General features: G+C 51.1%; 1 protein-coding gene across 10 annotated transcripts in view; it reads left to right on the top strand.

The window, feature by feature from the left end:
- The window catches only part of CADM1 (cell adhesion molecule 1), a 166297-nt gene that overhangs the window by 77658 nt on the left and 68066 nt on the right, over nt 1-20573 (top strand). For 8 of the 10 annotated variants that reach the window (XM_076358465.1, XM_076358464.1, XM_076358460.1 and 5 more), the window contains exon 1: nt 19696-19870. The exons of 1 other annotated variant lie outside the window; for it this stretch is intronic. In XM_076358465.1, the coding sequence (XP_076214580.1) occupies nt 19711-19870 (160 nt within the window). In that variant the 5' untranslated portion in view covers nt 19696-19710. Of the gene's footprint in view, nt 1-19620; nt 19652-19695; nt 19871-20573 lie in introns of those variants that run through there. One more of the 10 variants, XM_076358463.1, reaches the window with a different exon arrangement.

The raw sequence follows: 20573 nt of genomic DNA, 5'->3' as shown, positions 1-20573 counted from the left end.
GGGGGGCTCATTGTCCCTAGAACGGGGGTGGCCTTCCCAAGAACTCCGGGTACCGGGTCGCTCTTCTGACGGATGTTCCAGTGTCGGGTTAGCAACAAGACAGCCGAATTCCCGGGTGATACTTCTTTATGGACAGCTGTTAAAGTACTTCTACCCAGGAGATCAGGGTCATCGCGTTTTACTGGTGGGAGCCAAGGTGAGGGAACTTGCGGGAGAGATGGGAATGGGACAGCTTTCAGAATTGCTGAAGAGCAAAGCTGAAAAGGAGGCTGCTTGGCTCAGTGGACGGGGTCCTAGGTGCCAGTTAAAAAAACCGAACTGCACGCAGTGTGCCGTGTTGTGTTTGACCACAACCTAGGAGGAGAGGCAGCGCTCTTCCCGAGTCCTCTCCTCCGCAGTAATCTGGGCAGGAGAGGGCTTCCACGTTGCAGGGAGTCCTTTCGCGGAACAAGGAAATGCTTTTGCTGGTGTGTCGTTTTAGGGGAATGGAGTGGCTAGGCAGCATCTGAATGTTAGGCTTGATATTTAAAGTCACTAAGGGCTGAAGAATTTTTTTTTTACCGACTGCATGGCTATATAGCAGCGCCTCTTCTTTTAATTGGATTTGCAAACATACTGAAAAGGCGTGATTTACAAGGCCTGCTTAAATATGCACAGCAAGGTCTTTGGAACTGCTGAGGTGTTGGTTTGACCATCAGCGTGAAATAATTCAGGCGCGGTACGTTCCCGTTTGCTCCAACAGAGAGCTCCACGAAGTGTGCGGCGAGAGGGAGAAGCCCGGGAGGAGGGGAGGGCCCGGAGGGGTGCGTTTCTGCCGCTGCCATTTCAGAGCCGCCGTGGTTCGTGCCGTCTTGTGCGGAACCGCCGGTGTAAATACGAGGCAGCAGCCTGTCTTGCCTTGTAGACGAGGCTTGTCAAAGGTTTTTGTAGATCTCCATAATGAAGATGGATCGGGTTCGTTCTCGTTGCCAGTCGCTCTATCAAAATAGTACTAATTACCGCAGTCGCACGTGTTACGTGCTGCCATCTTCTTCCTTAAAGCTTAAAAGCACGTTTCGTACCACTTACAAAGGATAAAATTGAGGCAACGCTTCCCGTTCTATTTTTGGAAAAGTAGTCAGTAAAGGAGAAGGAAATTGATTTTGGTGTCAGAAAGGACATTTCTGACAGGAGCATACTTTGAAATGATTCAAGGCATCTGTTTCTGTTGCAGACACCCAGCGCTGCTAAGAGCTGTACCTAAATTAAACTGTTTAAGATGTCAGCTCCGGGTATGAATGCAATTTACATCCCGGTGGCATGGTTGGAATTTTCATCGTTTAATGAACTTTCTCACTCAATTTGCAAACAAGGTCTCTCCCACGGCAGCTATTTTTGTAGTGCGTATGGACCTTCAGGTGCGGTTTGGATGCTCGTTGCTGCAGTGGATGGGGCAGGGTTTGAAGGCACGGGCAGGCTTGTAGGAGCTTTGGGTGGGCTGCCTTAGCGATGGCTGGCTTTGGGATGTCGATTTTTGTCGCCTTCCTGTTATAATCTTGATTATCGTGCAGTTAAGCGTTGGGGGAAAAGCGTTCCGCCTTTCTGAAGGTGGTCTCCCCCCGTCCTCCATGCTCTGCTGCGGGTCTGAAGAAAGCTCGCCTTTCAAGGTGAACGTTAAATTAATATGAAGGACTTCTAGAGCTCTACAATTAAAAGGTCTTTTACTTTCCCCACTCCAGATCTGATGGTTTATTGCTGGAGCCTTGGCTCTGAGCCTGGCTGACCTTGGGTCCGTGCCTTTTAAGTACCAGCAGGGTTTCTTGTGCGCTGTCGTGGCCTTTTGTGCGAAGAACAAGCCGCTACTGTGGCTTGTTAGGACAAGCCGCTATTCTACGGGCTTCGCAAAGGAATCCGTGATGCTCGGTGGATGTTGGAGAAGGCGGGGACACTCGGTTTTCCCTTTCGCATGCATCTCTCAGCTGGCGCTTACTGCGCCAGTGAGGTTTTTGTGAGTGTTGATATGTTTTCTATTTAGATACTTATCTTTTTAAGCTCTCCTAAATGGCTCTAGGCAGATGAGGAGTCCAAGAAAGCGCAGGCTAGGGTTGCCTCTTACAGGTCTGGAAATTGGGTGTCTGGTTGCTACAGTGCCCTTCGTGTTTCCAGCTCCGACACACCTTCGGCTAACGGCCCAGAAATGGCAGTAAAGCTGATCCGATCCCCCTGAAATCAGCTTTCCGCGTTCCTGTTCCCGCATGCCTGAGTTACGGCCTGGGCTGTTAAAAGCAAAGCACTCCGTTCGTATTGAGAGTCCCAGCATATAATCTTAAAATGGGGCATTAAACTGTGCTTCTGCTGGTTTTGGCACGCTGGGAGGATTGCACTAATGCAGTTTAGGTATTCCTTTGCCCAAAGTAAATTTTCACTCCACTTGAGTCATCTGCTTGAAGGGGAGAATAAATATTAGACTGCCAACATAAGGAGCCTATTTAAGAGGTCACGGGTGACACGTCATTATCATTTGTATTAGTTTATATTGGCTGAAAGGATGAAAGGGGAAACAAGAATATTGACTTACGTTACTTAATATTGAATTAGTGTCCCTTTGCAAAGGGCTTCTGGCTTAAGTCGTAGCTGTAAACAGCTTCCGTTCCAACAGGGATGGGGACGTTTCGGAGCAGGGATGGGGACGTCCCTTCCGACTGCGTCTTTCTGCCTTTCACCATTGCACCGAGTATCCCGAAACTTGACGAGGTACGTGGAGGTAAACGGCGCTCTTGAGGGACCGGTTCTGATTTTGGCACGCCTTTCCGGGGGGACTGAGGGAGCAGATGACTGGAATGCACGTTTCCATTGGCCTCCCTATAGCAATGCGGAGGAAAGAGGTAAAGCAAAAAACCGTACGGTACTTCTGGCTTAAAGCAGCCCAGACAAGATGATCAGGAGCTGTTTGCGCTGAAACTAAGATGTACGGTGCACGCATGTACGTACACATTACTTAATATGTACGGTGTACGGTGCACGCAAGAGCAGCTCTGGAGTCTGCTCACCACCTGCAAATACAGAGGACGGTGTCACCGTAAACAGAAAGGATTTTAAGCCTTTGAGATGAGTTTCTGATGGTTTTGGTTCACGCGTACCCCAGCGGTCTTTCAGCGCGCGAGTGTGGTGCTGCTGCTGGTCCTTGGCATTCCAGCTGCATTGCTCTCACTGCTTCAATCGATCACAGCCGCTGCCCTGCGTGCCGTATTGACAGACAGCTTAAATAGTTCTCGTTTTAAGAAGTGCAGCATGGATAATTAAGCAATGCACTCTACAAGTTGGTGATCAGCTTCTTGTGGAGGACCAATAATGAATAAAAAGTACATTAACTAAATTAAACTCTTGATGCCTGCAGGTCTGTAACTGTAGAGTTGCCTTTATGAAATTCATTACAGTTTATAAGAGTTCTGTTAATCAAAAGACTCCTGCAGAAAACATTCTGAGATTTAAAGTTTATTTTAATGCTGTATTGCTTAGGACAGAGGTGAGCGTTGTTGCTGTTCTGCCTGAATACTTAACTGCGCTCGGACTCCGGGCCCATCGAATGCAGAGGATTCGAATTTAAACAATTAAATGGCCTCGCCCCCCTCCCCCAAATCTGCATAACGAGAGTTTATGCGGTTTCCTAATGACATCTCGACTTGAACGCGAGTGCTCTACTTAGTTGGGTATTTAGTGCAGCTAAACAGATACCCAGGCTGATTGTCTCAGCATCTGTAAGCCAACATACGCGTGCAACGACACTTGCATTTCTTGAGGAGGAGCGCTGCTTGAATGTACGGGCCCTGGTAAGTGTCCGAAATTCATCCCGTGCTTTGATGGACGTACATTTGTTTGGCGGTTTATTTAGATTTCTTTCTCTGGAGCGCTGAACTTGTGCTGCTCTCTGTACATGAAATACAGAAGTTGGGTCGCTTGCTGGAACAGGCCAGGAGCTGGGATGCCCTCTGCGAGCGGGGCCAGGTACGCGTGTGCTTCCCCGGCTGACGGGATGCCGAGCCCTGGAGCTAGGCTGGCTGGCGGCTAATTTGGTTTCAGGGATTCGTTTTCTTCAGGCTCGAGAAAACAGCTGTGTAATTCCTAAACACCTTCCAAAAAAAAAAAAACCCAACAAACCATATAAACCAGTCAGGGTGCAGGAGATGACAAGCTGAATCAGAAGGTCCGCTTAGGTAACCGTGCAGCTGGGGTTTTATACGTTAAAGGCACAAAGAGCGGGGGCACGTGCAGGATTTTGCCCCCTTTCACAGCTTCGCCGCTCACCTGTGCGCGCCGCAAAGCTTCCCCCCCCCTTGGTCCGGTCCCGCCTGCCCTCGCGGTGATGCTGTGTTCGGACTCGGCACCTGCTCCGCCCGGTAGCAGCCCTGAGCACGACAGGGAGGATTTGCATAGGTGTAATCGTACTGTAGGTTATAGTAACGTAATCGTAATTGCACGCGAACGCGTGCTCACGGGGACCGTATCGGCGCCCTGGAAGCTCTGTATCTGCAGACCTCTCAGCCAAGCAGATACTCTTCTTGCCGTCCAGATGCAGAAATGTTTTCGACCGACGTGAACATACTGCAAAACCCGTGTTTGCTCTCCCGACTTTTTTTTTTCTTTTTTTTTTTTTTCCTTTTTTTTGGTGAGAAGCTGCCAACTGCAAACTTGGATGGGAGCCATTTATTGGTAGCACAGTCAATCTTCCCTTAAAGAAAACCACCAGTGAATTAGCTTTTGCATAGTGTTTCAATCAAAGCATTTGATCCTTGTTTCTGCGAGATAATCCTAAGAACTTCTTATTTGGAGAATAGAAGACCGTGATGGATTTAATTCATAAAGGGAAGCAGCCGTAAGGAATGTAAATGTAAGAGGCTGATAAGGTAGGATTTCCTCGTTGCTATGACAACCCCTGGGTCATGAGCCTGAGAAAATATAAAGTAAGTCCTGGAGCTGTGAAGATGATTATAAAATTTAACTGTCATTCTTCATTTGGAGTTGATGGCAAACATTATTTACTTAAGTTTATCTCCAGGCAGGCGAGGATCCTTTCTTCCTCCTCTAAATCGGAGGCTTGGATCACAAATGAACGGGTTGTGCGCGTCCGACATTATAAAACGAACCCGCTATTTATTATTCTAACCAGGCAATTTGCACGGAATATCCCTGTAGATTCGGTCAGACTCCTATAGAAAGCGGAGGTGTTATCTGGCGTATCCCTTATGAAAGCCTCCCTGACGCCGCTCAGCGCGGGGGGGGGGGATGCTCCCAGCAGGGGGGCGGGCGTGCCGAGGACGACGGCTCCCCCGCCCCGGGGATGCCCTCATTCCTGTTTTCTCACCCCGGAATCCGGTTTTTGGCTTCCGTAGGGGAAGGAATGCACAAAACCTAATTACTTCTTCTGCGCGCGTACCCTGCCCAGCCGCCCGGCGGGCTCTTCTCTGCCTGCGGGAAAGGACGGGGAGTCATCGACACCCTCCGCGTTCGCCATGCAGCGTTTCTGGCGCCGTTCAGCATCCCCTCTCGCCTCGGCAGCAGAAAGTTGGGTTTACTCGTTTTTGCTGCTGCCCTGCAGTTTAAAACCGGCGGATGATTCCCCTTCCAGCCCGTAAACGTTTCGTGGCGTTGAGGGCTGAAAGAGCAGTCCCAGCTGGAATAGAAGAAAGCATGACATACCCCTGCGTGAGCTGCTGACGTTCCCGGGATTAACTGCTTGGGAAGCTGGGCATCATCTGGGTATGCAGCGGTGGCGGAGCAAGCAGCTGCCTGATACCAGGTTGTCCCAGATACACCGGCTGCTGCATAAACGCAGATTAGCTTTGTAAAAGCATGCCTTGAAGCTCTCCTGCAGATAGAAATCGGGGAGCCCCTGGCTTTCAAAAGCACCTTCTATGCGTACAGCTAGGCCTCGGCCATTTCTGATCTCATATAATAATAAATATCTCTCCCCCCCCGAACTTTCTTTTACTGCATTCGAAAGATTTTTCTATTGCTGCTCAGTCTTACTCGAGGTGATAAAAAATGAAGTCATTTGATTCAAGGAGTTCACATAAACTAAATTCCTTTTAAGGCTTTTCACTGACTACTGGAGTTAACGCGATGCTATTTTTGAGGCCGGTCTCATGATTTCGGTTGGGAAACTCTTTCACCTTTGTGGCTTTCATCCTGAAATGAAGCTGGTGCGGGCGAGCCAGCGAATTCTGGTAAGGATCAGAGTTTATAGCCGTTACTAAAGAGAAGTAGCTCTTGTGGAAATGGAGCAGAGAATTATTACTGTACTAAGAAAGCCAGAATTCGTTACTTTTCCTAGGGTAGAAACTTTCTGAAGGCACTTGCCCGAGTGGACATTGGAGCAACCTGCGGTTCTACTTGCAGTGCTTGTATTAGCCCGTAATCTGCACGACCCCAGCACTGCTAATGTCACCAGCACTGCCTTGTCCATTGGCAGGGGTGTTTTTTTCTTTTTAAAACGCCTATTTTGTTCGTTATACTGGTGAAGTCTGGTGAAAACGTGAGCATCTGTGAGCAAGGCCAGGGAAGGGACTGGGCGACTCCCGGGCGAGGAGGCGGCGGTGCTCATGCCAGGTCGCTGTTGCCTTGAGGTCTCTTGCTGTATTTGCTCGGTGCTGCCAGCGGGACGTGATCGTGGATGCCGGTACCTCGAAGGCAGTGCCTCAGGCGCCGTTGCTCAGTTGTGCCGTCCCGGGGCTGCCTCGCTCCGGGTGTCCCCGGGTCCTGCACCAAGAAGCGCCGCAGCTGGGAATGGGTTTTGAATGCCACGTGGACGTGTGCAGGAGGAGTCCTTCTCAAAACCGGAGTCGACACCGTGCCCTGCGGGGCCACACGTGAGCCATGGGACTGAGCTTGGGTGGACGCAAAGTTATGATAGCTCTATAAAGTGGGAATCTTTACTCCGAGGAAGTTTTTCCTAGTTTTGTAACGCGGGCATCTCGGCCTTTTCAAGATTGTATTTTTACTACCATTTAGCTGTAGCGTGAAAAAAGGCATCTTTGCCCTTTCCGTCGTTCAGGGGTTGCACAGCATCCTGCGGATGGGAGACGCCTTCGAATACCAACTCTGCTAGCTCTGTAACTCCTGCTGCGCTGTTTCGCCAAGGGAAAACCCATGGAAGCGATCGCATCGGCTCTCTTCAGATTCCCAGCAGGCATCACCTTCTCTCACAGCTCTCCGGCTTGCCGGCTGTGGTGGTTCTTAGCTGTAAGTCAGCGGTTAGCAAGGGCAGGGGCTTTTATTTCCACCGTCTCTAATGTGTTTGCTTCAAGCGAAGACGGCTTGTAGCTACGGAGCTCTTCCCCCGTGCATTCGCGCATCCTAGCAGGGGCTGCTGTTCTCCCCCGGCCCCGGCTGCCGCAGCCGTGCCTCCCCACCCGGCGGTTGGCAGTTTCACCGTAAATTTGCTCAGAAAGGCTTTCTGATCAATGCAGAGCAGCGTGGCTCTCGGGAGCTTGGCCTACGTACGCACAACGCGTGCAGAGATGTCGGCGAGGCACCCAGGTTGCGTTGAGGTCGGCGTTATGGTTTTATGTTACCGGGTGCTTTAACAGGAGGAGTTTGCGATCAGGCCATTGCGGACCGTGCGATAGCCGAGATTGCAATAAGAGCGAGGGTGGGCTTTGCAGCCGAGATGCCTTGACTGGAGAATTGTGATGGAAAGCGGTGAGACGCCAGAGAAGGAGGTCAGGTTGTCTTAGCTGTTGCTATCCGTGCTTTTAACATTTGCTTTGGGGGCTGAAGACTGTTCCTACTGAGCGTCAGCAAGGCTTCAAGTGATACCTAAATGTAAGATATCATCATCTGTTCTCATTTCTCGAGCCTTACAGTGCCTGGGAAAGCTGAGCCTCCGACGTGACTCCCGCCTGGGCTGGCAGGGGCCGAGCAAGGCGGCACACTCGTGCGCTCCGCTACGGCAGTGGCTAATCCCGGACGTGAGGCTCAGTTTCGGCATGGCGGTTTGGTCTTTGCAAAGGTCCGTTAGCCCCCTTCAGGCAGGCAAGAACAGAGATCTCAAGCTTATTCCTTGTGCCCTAGCTCTGCGTCGTCTTCTCGCCGCCCGGGCGCTATAAGGTGCTGAGGGTCTCCGGATCAGAACTTCTCTTGTGTACGTCAGTGTACAGCCGCCTGCCTCGTGGCTGCTCTCCCCTGCGTCAGCATCCTGAAGGCGGATCAATACAGTACCCTATGGAGGACCAGGACGTCGCAGGTGCTGAACGGGTGAACGGGGCACCTTGTTAAGCAGCTCTCTTCAGCGAATATATCCCGTGGAAAAAAACATCGCATGTAAGCCAAGTCAACCATTTTTTCCTACGTGGAAAAACGTGTTCAGGCAGGGAAGAAAAACTATCGCAAATGCTTGTGTTCCTGTTCAAAGTCCAGTACAGCTTCCCGAAATAACTTATTTTCGGAAATTTTCACTTGATACAAACCCGGTACTTTTCTCGCTAGAGCAGTTGAGATGTTAGTTTCCCTGTTTACGACCTAATTTAGCCGGGATAAAAATAAAGCTGTTGTATTTGCATCTACTGTACACTTGAAGTAGCTCATCTGAAACCGTGCTTTTCTGTCAGAAAGGACTTTTGACTCCTTCTGTGCAGAGGTAACTGTAAAGCGTTTGGGTGGTTTTTGCCAGGTTAGATTCCTTCTGGATGCTTTGCACACGTTCAAATGCGAAAGCAAATTTTTCTGTTGCCTTTTGTTTAAACGTTACTGATTCAAGACAGGAGTCCGTTCCCACCTTCAGCAGAGAATCGTTCCGGGGAAGGTGGGTGGTGAGCCATGTCCCGCTGCCCGGCGTCACCTCCCTCAGAAAGGGGGGGTTTCAGTCCTGGCGGGGACTTCGGCGGCCGCCTCGCGCTCGCCTCCGCTGGGTAAGGCTGCATCGCGCAGTCCCACCGCGGGAGAAGCGTGTCAGGCCGCAGAGGCGCCGGGGCGTTAACGCCGACGTACGCAGCAACGTGCCTGAAGCCGGGGTGGGCGAGCGCTCGGGACGTCGAGTGGAAGCGGCGCTGTATCAGCACGCGATGTGCAGACGGGATCCGTGCACGCACAGCGTCTTCCTTGGCTCGCTTTTGGCCTTCGCCGTTTTCAAAACCTTCAGCGGTTTTGACTTTTATTTTTAGTCGCCGGAGAAGGCCGAGTCCTCGGCATAAGCTGAGGGCGGTTTGCAGCCGATACTCATCCTCGGACATTCTTTGAACAGGCGCGGGTGAGGGGTTGTGTTTCTCTGCGCAGTGTTTAGTCATTCAAGGCCACAGTTGGGGAAGGTGCATCGAAACACCTGGTCCGAAAGGCTTCCCCGGGACAGGCTGTTGTGCGGGAGCTGGGAAGCGCAGAAGAGAATCGGAACGTCTGAGCGCAGCGGGTCTGAACACGAAGAGCGTTGTTATTTAGTTTCTCATCAGTTCTCCCTAAGCGTTGCGGCGTCTCTAAATTGATTGGAGATGTAGCTCTACCACCCTTATTATCCCCAGTTTAAGATGGAGAATACTTTTTCACGAGCGCGAAGACGAAAGCCTTTTGAGTTAATTAAATCTATGAAGAAATGAGCCGTGAGCTGAGCATTGTAGCTAGCCCTTTCCAACACGAGCCGCGGACACCCCGGCCCTCTCCGCTTGCTGTCAGCACGCTGGTACAGCCTGACCTGCCGGCAGTCAGGTAACGTCAGGCTCCCCTATAAAACGGAGATTTCAAGCAATATGCAGGAGGCTGTGCATGTAAATCCAAGCCAGAAATAGCTGCTCTTACAAAGACTGACAGGTACATGCCATTCTCTTCATCTGGCACATGCTGCCTGCGATACCGCTATGGGAGCTGGCAACAGCCGTGCAGTGGTGGGTGGCGAACAAAGACTGTTCTCAGAAACATTTTGCAGGCAAAGTCAGAATTAAAAGCACGGAGCTGATATAAAATAACAGTGATAACGATATGGAGTTGCTGGACATGCACAACTAGGCCAAAATTCCTAAAACGAGACTCTTTCTCTCTTCCTGTACCGAGTTTTCCGGTGTTGCTTTCTCTGTTTTGCGAAGCGCGGGTTGCTTGTGATCTGCTTCGCCTGCCTATTATTGATACAGCGGCAGAGATCAATAATTTGTGAACGTATGGAAGGGAACGAGCTCTCGAGATGAGGTCGCCCGATGGCTCGGGGAAGATGATGCTGCTGGTCCGTCTCAGCTCAGGGTGGTCATGACGCGAGACGCTCACCTCTGACCGAAGCCTTTGACTCATCGTTGACTCGCCTCCGAAAGACTGGGGGTGGAGAGAAACGTAGTCATCTGCCAGATCTCTTTCGAGAGCTCGCAAAGCTTGATGCAAATGCTAGCTATTCCCCTCCCACAGCCCCCCTACGCGCTGCCTGGAGCTTTAATCGCATCGCTCATAAACGCTCAAATAGTGTTGGTCCTGAGAGCTCAGCAGAACCCACTCGCTCGCCCTCCTCTGCGAGGATAATCGAGGGAAGGCGGCTGCTACTAGTTTCCCGTTTTTGGCGATAGGAGGAACACGGGGTATTTTTACGGAATCTGCTTGTCGGCAGAACGGGCAGAGGCGCAACCTGCCGATCAGCGCTGTTTTGCACGATTGCTTTGTCTGGCAGCTTTGTGTCCCTTACCCTGTTTTTCTTGTGTTAAACATCTGCCGGAGGTGGAAGCAGGCAGAAGCAACCGCGGGTGCCTAGGGCTCCGTTACAGCAGCCTGTGAAGGGATCAAAGCGATCCTTTCATACCATCTTGTTCCTTATCGTGGAACTGAGCGTTTCTGCCTGTCCGTCTGCCTTTTAATTACTTCAGACAGATACCTGCGGTTGTAGGTGTGCCTCTCTGTGCCGCCTCGCCGTTTCTCCTTGCTGCCCAAAGGTACCCCGGACCCTTGAGCGGAAGGTGGATGCCCGAGGGAGGTCAACCGCAGAGCAGGAGCAGGAGACCCGGGGAAGCACATTCATTTATTGTCGCTCTGTCTTTGTTGGAATACTTGGGGACTTTTTATTCTCGTTATGGCAGCGCTTCTGTTTTCAGCTGAAACGCAGTCAGCTGGCTCAGGGAAGTCTCAGGGTCCTGTAACTTTGTGAAAGGTTTACGTTATAAAATGTAAGCTGAGGGGCTCCTTCTGGAGGTTTACACGGTAGGAAGGATCCGACTCAGCTCACGGGAAGCCAACTGACCTCGGGGCTAATAGTCAAATCCCGTAGTCACGCTTGCGGCAGTCATCAGAAGTCCGCAGCCCTGCGTACTGCTCCTGCGATGCCTTCTAAATTGGCAAATCATCCCGGTACTAGTCGCGTGATGACACTACGTGTCAGAGAGGGGAAAAAGCATGCATAATGTTCAGAACAGACCCGTGAGAGCACACAGGATAGCGTGGCAGCTGTTCTTCGCTTCGGTCTCCCTTAGAAGCGTGCGAGATGAAGAGCTGAAGCTTCGCTTCGGGTACTCCACCAGCGTCCAGCCTGGTACGCGCTGACCTGGAATAAAAGGTTTGCCAGGGGATGGTGAAGGTGATCTCGTCCCTCGGGAACGCACCTTTGATCACCTCCACGCCGAAGGACGGTTTCTAGGACAGTGTGAGCTCCTTCCCAGGCTGATCTGTCACGCAGGAGAAATTGCAGGGCAGGGTGGAGGTGCGTGAGCACTTCTGGCCAAAATGAAGCTGGGCAGCGATGGCCGTGGGTGGAAGCCTGTGCTGACATTTCGGATACCTTCAGCTAAACTAAGAGATAATTGCAAAGCAGCAGTGGTAAATGTCGTATGTTCTGCTCCTGTAAAAGAGATGAAGCAGTGCAAACAAGTAGGCAAAGATCACGCAGCCAATAAAGATCATTATGAGTAAGTACAGAAGTCTAAGACCAACCTATATTCGTACTGCCAGCTTTTTTAGCTGCCAAAACGTAACAACGATTATGTTAAACGCGTGCCTTTCCAAGCAACTCGACGTTAAGCCTGTTTGTGGGCATACTACATCGTAGGAGGTGATAACTCCGTCCCTTTGCCTCCTTGGATGGGAACACAGGTTAGCACCCCCACCCCAAAAGTGACTCTGGCTTTTTGGGGTGCTTCTGGTTTGGGTTTTGCAGTCTGGAGTAGTTAAAACGGGCTAGGATTGAAACGAGGCGTGCTATGATCTCCCCCGAGGACTCCACAGACAGCTCTGTCCTCCAAATTGTACTCGGCTCTGCTTCCACATACTTTCCAGCTTGACTCCGGTTTTGATTCGGGTTTTTTTGTAGGTGTTGAGAAACCGAAAGCTTTCGAGAGGGGCAGGTCTTGTTCTCGTTGTCACGTTTCCTTGCTTTGTATTGTCTTCGTGTATAGCAGGTGCCGTTAAAAATTCCCATTCCGAGAAGCCCGTGTCATCCCGGTAACGTATTAACAAACGTGAAACGGTGACTGGAGTGGCACCCAGGACTCATGGGGTTATACACAGAAAAGCGCGTGTTTGTACTAAAGCACCTTCCTGTTTGCCCATGCTGTATTAAACCTCTGGGCGGTTAACGGCCAGGGTTTTTTTGGCCATGAACTTTGTGCGTCTGCATTTTTCACTGAAGTTTGGCTTTTTTCTGTTTGCCCGTGATTGCACGGGCTCAAGACGCTCCGCAATTCCAAAAACGAAACAGCCTGTGGAAACTTCAGGGGGACTGCTGGAAAAGCGTGTTCTGATGGTATCAAGACTCTCTTTAATTTATGGAAAGGAAGGGAGGTTAACACGTGAGAGACACAAATCCGCTGTTCGCTTTGTAAGTGAAAGGTCACGTTACTGAGCACTGCGGGGTGGATTTGTGAAAAACGAGCTCCTATTTGCGAGGAATTAGAATGAGCCTCTGATTTATTTATTTATTTCCCCCCCCCCCCACTTGTGACCTTTAAAGATGCTGCTCTTAGATTGATAAACAGGCTGATGCTTGTAGCAACCCAATCCAAAATTCCGTTCTCGTAAAAAAGACTTATCTTTCAAACGCCGTGGGCATTGCTTCCAGAAAATGTTCCTTTCTGTAACCCCCTCTGGGGACAGAAGGAATGCGATGATGGGATCTTAGCTGACAAACGAGGAAGATGCAGATTTGTTTCAAATGAGTAAAAAGGTAAATTTCCTGTGGTCTAGAGCCTCAGCCTCAGGCCTTTCCCTACCTTCTTTTTTCCGGCAATTCTACTTGATCCTTTTTTCATTTCGTTGCCGGGCTTGAAGCGCTCCTGCCCGGTGGGACAGAAGAGAAAGCTCAGGGAGGTTGACTTTGCACCCTGAGCCAGGAGATGCTCTCTTACCTCCTGTGCCGCTGAGGAGGTGCATTTTGAGGCCGGTGAGAGGTGGATCGGAGAGCCCGTGCGCGTTGCAGGTGGCATGCTGTGCCCGTGACGCACCGGCACGTTTTTCTGCGGGTTGGGTTGGTTCGGTCCATACTAGCTGACCGACTGCTTCACTTGTTGCTTTCACCGTGTTTATTTTATGTTCCTAGAGCGCTTTCGGCACTGAAGCGGCGCGACTGTAGGCACCCTCAGCATTTAAATGCCTGTAGCAGGACTCTCCTATGCGGTACGTCCTGCCCTTTGTACCACACAGTCGACCTGTCGCTGTCCTGGATGGTCAGACGGGAGCATGTTTCTCGCAGGGTGAAAATTTGTTGCAGAGCAATAGGTGCTTTTCTGGTGACGGCCCCTCTCATTGCCCTCGGTCGTCCCTTATCTTCCAGTTGAAGCAGAAAGTGGAGGACGTGGCTTCTATCCACACTGTGGTCTAAACCACGTGAGAGCAATTAACGTGGATAATTCCACCCTATTGTTTTATTGACCGTTACTGGGGGGGATGTTGGTGCACGAGTAATTCTCTCGCCGCAGTTCCGAGGCCGTCTTCTGACCTGTTTCTCTGTTTTGCCAAGTTAGCCGTTACTCATCTCCACGATGCCGAAGTGCTTGCCCGCAACGTGGTTTTCCTCTCTGTGTAATACCTGTCGGTCTCCCATGGCAAACGGCTGATGGGCTGCCCTTTGCCTTCAACGACTCTGACCCCAGCGAAGGAGGAGGCACGCCGTGCTGCCCGATCTGCCCCAATTTCGGCTCCATCTGGCTGTTACCCCTGACAGACAGCTTCCCTTCAGCAGGTTTACTGATTCTGTCCTATTTTAAGATGCTCCGACTGCTCGTTCTCTGTGGGCAGAAGATGCCTTCACATTTGTACTTGGGCAAAAACTTTTTTCAGTCAAGATGCTTAATTTCTTTCTAGTTCCCGTACAGATTATGAAACAGCAAAGACCACGTGCAAAAACCAGAAGACTGCAAAAACGCAGTTGGAGAAAAATGCTCAAGAGTCTTGGAGCGTTGTCTTTGGCTAAATGGCACGCTGAGGTCCGATACATCAAAGTGCCGTCACGAGGCATGAACGTACGCGTTATCTATACCTTTCCTTAAGAGGAATGGTCTCCCTTCCGCGGTGAGACGGCGTGGCCTCACCGGCAGAAAGCTGCCGTTCGATGCTGGTCAAAGGCTATTGCCGAAAGCCAGACCGCTTGTTTCCTGCAAGGAGAGCTGGCAGAAAGCGGTAGCGATTACGCTCCTTCTTTTACAGTATTCATTTGTGAATGCCGCCCTTGCATAAGTACAGTGCTTTGGCAGTGCTGCGGCGGTACGATGTCGGCGCAATGGAAACCTCGCGGGGCCAGCCAAGTTTCCTGGTTTTGAGCCAGACATCTGGGTTTGGGGTTTTCATGGCATTCTTCGGTAGTATTAGGAGACCTCATAAAGCAGCCTCTCCGGGGTATTGTGCTGAGAACCACATTCCCAACCGATTGCAAAACTGGTCTACATCAGTAATGAGCCCTTACTTTGGGAAGGGACGGTGGCGGGAAGACAAAAGCAACACTTTCAATGAAAGCTGCGAAACCTTTTAACCTGAATAGATGTGGGCTCGTTAATTGGGATCGCCATTTGAAACGTTCCCTCTAGCTCCGGTTGTGCGTCCCAAGCTCCAGCCGGGGGGGAGGGTGGTGGTAGCAAGGGAGAAGGACTGAGAAGCTGCGGCTCTTTTGGGTTTCACCGTTAATGATTGTTGGCGATCGGGAATGAGGCAGGATGGAGCTTTTTTCAGACCAGAAAAGTACGCCAAGTCGTCTTCTCGGTTGAGCAGATCTTGTCATAGCAAAACGATCACACGGTACTTTGGAAGAAGGTTTGCTCTCTCTACCTTCAGCACCATCCTCATTAGCCGTGACGAGGTAGGAGACGGAGGAGTTGCTCCGGCCGAGCTTTTTATTCCCTAACACCCCCACCCCGGCGGGTCTTGGGAAGGCAGCAGTCAGGATAACGAGTACAGGCTGAACGCTGGTGATGGGCGCTGTGTCACGTAGGCTGGTGGCCGTCCTCTGTGCCTCGTGGCGAAGGTCCCGCTCGGCTTATTGGCATGCACGAAACCAGCAGTTAGTTCTCCACCCTGCCAGAAAGCGTTGGGACGCGGCTGTCCCAAGACGCGGGGCGAACGCAGCCGGGCTGCGCCACGTGCGAGCCGTGCCTTGGATGCTTGCTCGTGGGTGGACTCCAGTCCCAAAGCACCAAAACCCTCTTGCTCCAAATCAGTCGGGACCGGCTGGCAAAATCTTGCAGCGTAGAGCAACGCAGGAGCTTTGCAACTGGGTGGGCTCGCGGTTACTGGGTTCAAACTCCCATTCACGAATAATCCCAAGCAGAAGCACAAAGTTGACGCAAGTGTGCGGCCGGTGCAATAGCAGATGCTTCCAGATGAGAAAGCGTAGTAAAACGTAGAGTTTCGTAAGCGACCAACCCCCCTGTGTTGTATACCTATTGACACCCTGGTATTTTAAAGCTTGCTTCTTCTGAACGTTTTCTGTAGAGTTTGGTAGGTACCAAAGAAGAAGGGAAGTTTGAATAAAAATGCCTTTGGCTTCTGTAGGTAATTATTGCCAGGTCTGCTCAGAGACGGGCGCGTGTGTGTCTACGCGGGTAACTTGCCTATCAGCCTACGTTTTGTTGATGTTTGCCCCTCTGAGCCGGCGTGAAAAGCTCGTCCCAACGGGATTTTGAGTAAGACGACGGGTACAGCGTATATTGCAGTTCAGTCTGAAGTACAGCAGCAGTACTGCTCCCGTGATAACGTGGTGTGTCCTTCTAGCTCTACAGGCCGCTGCAGATCGGGGTAGATGAACGCAAACTCGCAATTTCACAGTGAAAATGTCTGCTACAAGGCTTTGGGGGGGGCGGGGGGGGCGAGGATCAGCGTTTCCCATCCTGCCAACCAGCGCTCACAGACGTCCCGGTCGCCGCCGCTCACGTCCCAGCCGGCAGCAGGGAAGGAGCCGCTGGGCTCATCACTGTCGGTGCTGGAGGCGACTCGCCCGGATCGGCCGTCCCAGCCCCTGAGTCGGCCATGTCGCGTGGCTTCTGGCAGCCTGCGGTCAAAGAGCGACAAGTTTAATTCCTTATGCTGCATTTCAGATTGAAACAAAGAGTATGGCAGCTGAATTTCCTTCTTTCCTAATTCCCTACCCCCATTTGATTTCGCTATTGTTTCCCTGGGCGTATTAAAAGAGAATTTGACTTCACTCATTGTCCGTTGTCCCCCGCGCTACCTCCGTGTAATCGGCTTGCTGTGCGCTCTCAAAATCCTTCCCTTTGTGCGGCAAGGTTTGCTAATGAGCAGAACGTAATTCGTTTTTTTTAGGAAATCATACGAAACGGCATACCCATAAAACCTTGTGATTCATGATGGTTTGTTTTGTTCTTGTAACGCAACCCAGACTAAAAAGCCATTCATCTGGCTTGTGGCTGCTCGTGGCTGTCGCGGGGTAGCAGGCAAAGGATAATTCATCCCCAACCGGAGAAAAGCACGTGCTCGCTGATCCATTTCCAGGTGCACTGTTTAGATCTCCGTATTCAGGGTGGTGACGGGAAGACGAGCTGCTACCAAATTAAATACAGGCGGTAGGAAGACGAAATTTCCCTGGTTAAAGTAAGCTAGCTCATTTTCGGCGTTAAGCATACGGTGTCTGTGTCAAAGCGTTTTTCCACAAAACGCCAGTGTTTTGTCTCATCAGCTGAGCTCAATAAATTCCGTTCACGGGATCGTTATTCCAGGGTAATGAAACTTCAAGCAGCAGCCCAAGGAGGCGGGCTGCCGAGAGGAGTTGCACTCGCACCTTGCGCTTGTTGCAGAGAGGATGATGTTGCTCAGGTCTGGGCGAGTTATTAACGTAACTTTGGAGGCGGAACCCTGTGAGCGCCTTGCGAGGATTAAGTGATTTACGATAACCTGCAAACTGGTGTAACTCTTCCAGCTACCGGCTAACCCGTGCTACCGAAAATATTTCGGCAATGCGCAGCCCTGGCAGGTTTAAAAAAAGCCAAACCCAAACCAAGAGCACCTTCAGTATAGAAGCCACCCAAGCGGCGTTTCAGCAAAAGCCATTTTCAAGTCTATACAAACAGCTTTTAAAAGCCAGATTGAGGCAGGCTGTAATTGCAGTGACTTGCTAGAAAAATACCCGGGATGGCTTGTACATAATGTCTGTAGCTCCAAAACGTGGTGCGTCACACAGTTCATTGACAGCAGCGTTATTGAAAGGTCGGGCTTTCTGGGTTTTAAGGCAGGGTATTTTTGACAGACCTTACTGGAAGTTAGAGGGGGTTTTATAAAGCGTTTTTAAATGCTGCAAGTGATTAAGGGGGGGGAATTTCTCTTGCTCTCGGATGCAAATGCGACTGCTGAATAAAACAGTCAACTGCTGAAAACTTAAAACTTTCCCGACTGTGCTGCCGAGTTATTTACTGTAGAGTGCTCCCTTTAAAAACAAGTCTGTCTTTTAAATATTCTGCCCTTGATGCGCCGAGTACTGGAGGGCCAGTCTTGCAGTTCCTTAAAAGTTGGCAAAAAGAAGCAGACCTCTTCAAGCTGTTGGGGTTTGAGAAAAGAAGGGTGAAGAATGTGTATAACTTAAGCTGTTCTTTCAAGAAACGCGAAGGAAACGGCTGGTAGATTTTCAGCTGCTGTTGGCAACATCTGTAAAAGGTCTGGTGTCCCTCTCGTCAGCGGGGCGATTTGGGTGTGCTGAGCTTTGAGAATAGGAAGACACAGGTAAGCTGCGAGAGGATGTGATTTTGAAATACAGCGACTGTATTTACAGATAAAAAGAGGGGAGGCTGTTTATGTACCGGACCATCTGCTTGCTTCCTTTGAACGACTGCTGGACGTGGCTCTCTCCGGGCCGGACACCCGTGCAGGCTCCCCCGCCGCAGCAGCAGCATTCAATGCAAGCTTTGTGCTGCGCGAGCTGAACGGTTTGACCCGGGGATTCACGAAAGCCGCAGTGCAGAGAGGCTGCTCCCTCTTGGGCAGTCCCGGCACGAGAGCGCGGTTTTGTGCAAAACTGCAGCAAAAACTGCAGTTCATCAGATCCGTCTGGCTGCTGGCGTTACCCAGGCTTGCGCCGGAGAGACGATGGGACTTCGCAGGGAGGAAGGGGGAGAGCGGCGGGGAGGGGAAAGCAGGGCACCAGCGTGACCCCAGGTTGAAAAGCCGGCCTTTGAACGTGGGTGACCGGAGACCAGTGGATCCCTCCAGCTGAGCGTCCCTCTCTTGCGCCCGTTCCGGGCTCCCCGAGAGCCTTTCGGAGAGCTGATCCGCGGCACTGGGCGGCTCGGGGTGGCACTGAGCACATACTTGCTTCTTTCGCAAGTTCCTCGCATCGAGGAACTTTGTCGCTGATCGCCGCGATCGCCTAATCCTGGCTAAAAGAAGTAAGCCCTGCCGCAAAGCCAGGCGCGGCAAGAAGCTGCAGGCTTTTTGAGGTTGCTTTGTAATCCTGGCCACGCTGGCGCTGCGTGCGGGGAAGGAGGGGCTTCATTTAATTCTAATAACGGCGGAGATAAGGTTGGCTTTGTGATCGTCCCGGGCACAGCTGTTCCGTAATATCCACGTCGGTACACGATATGAATGGCTAGCAAGGTATCAAGCCTCTAGGATGTTTTCCTTGCTTTTCAGCGCTTGAATGGATTGCGTTAGTTTATTGGAACAGCGCTGACTTTGTGCTCGCAGTAATTAATTCCCTTTTCCGGGCTGGGGGGAAGGTTGGCTATAATTTCCTGCGTTCTTTTATCATAAGGCCAAAGGAGAAACTCAGAGTAGCGAACAGATAGGAGCGCTGCATACATGCATTTTAAATTCCGTTTCAAGCAGTTAGGAAGACAGATTTTTTTTTTTTTTTTTTTTTTTTTTAAGTGAAGTGGTCTCTCTCTGTATTTGCCCGCAATCTTAAAACAAGGTGACCCAGAGGACCGGTGCCAGGATATAGTGTCCATTTCCAAGATCGCTGGCTGTACTTCCAGCTAGCTGTAACTGTAAATCTGTACTCCCCCCCTCCTTTTTAAGGGCAGCTGAGTGGGCTGGAAGACGGGAGCTTTATCTACTAGTAGTTTTCGTGCTGCAGGGTGGGCGGGAGGAGGGTTGTTGGCAGGGGGTACAAACTTGGACCGACCAAACTCCTTTCACCTCAGAAGCCTGGCCCTTGAGCTTCGAAATGTGGCAAATGAGCAGCACGGAAAGCGTGTCCGCCTGCTGTCCTCCCTGCCCGCGCCGTCCTTAAGGACATCCCTTCCAAGGACTGCCAGCCGAGGGCCTCCCACGAGCATGGGAGAACGCTGCGGTAAGAGAGGGGGGAAAAACTCGCTTGAGAACCAAAAGGGCAAAAAAACTGGGGGAAGAATGAGTCCCTTGGACGTCTTCACCGATTTGTGGGGTTTTCCCGAAGATGGCAAGCACCTCGCAGCTCTCCCTCTTCTCAGGTCCTCTCGAATACCGCTTTTGCTTCGTGGCCATCGCTATCCACGGGATGCACTGCCATCGGAAATAAGGTTGTCTGCAGGTAGGCAGCGTGGGCAAATGCACGAGCAAAATGGCCGAGGTAGTAATTGCTCGAGTCCTGGCAGAAACCTGGTTTTAATACCCGTGTGTGCGATTTCCAGTAAGGGCTGCTCACGGTTTCCCCTAGCTGCTCTGAACAGTCACCGGCTGCCGGCTTGTTCCTTGTAAGCATGGCGGCAGCCCCGTGCCGGGAGCGGCTTCAAATCTTTCAGAAAAGGTACAAATGCAAAGCGAGACGAAATTCAGGTATTTAAAGCGCTGCTTGATTGCTGCGGTCCTTCCCGTCTCCCCTCTCCGGGCGCAGACGCGGGAGCGAGTTCCCCGAAGCCCTGCGATGCCTGTTGCCTTGCCAACACGGGTGCGAAGGAGACGTTTGAGCAAGGAGACGGTTGCTTCTGCTGCAGAGCTGTAATGCCAGGCGGATCAGGGCAGGGGGGAGAAAAGGAGGAGGAGAACCTCACCCGCTTAAAAACACTCCTTTACACAACTGCAGAAAGGCAGAACTAATAATACCTACTTGCAGAAACGTTCAGCGCTCACTCCTTGCTACTTCTGGATTTGTACAAGAGCGTAATTTTTTAACGATGGGTAATGATGAAACATCGGTTTCAAATCTGGGGTTTTTTTGCCTTTTCTTCTGTCTAAAGCTGCAAAGTCGGGGAGCTCGACATAGTTTACAGTCAAGCGGGTGCCTGCGATCCTTA

This window comes from Aptenodytes patagonicus, chromosome 23 (genome assembly GCF_965638725.1).
Source record: "Aptenodytes patagonicus chromosome 23, bAptPat1.pri.cur, whole genome shotgun sequence".
NCBI classification, from domain to species: Eukaryota; Metazoa; Chordata; class Aves; order Sphenisciformes; family Spheniscidae; genus Aptenodytes; species Aptenodytes patagonicus.
The sequence above is the reverse complement of the archived record's forward strand: the minus strand, read 5'-3'. Positions and strand labels throughout refer to the sequence as shown.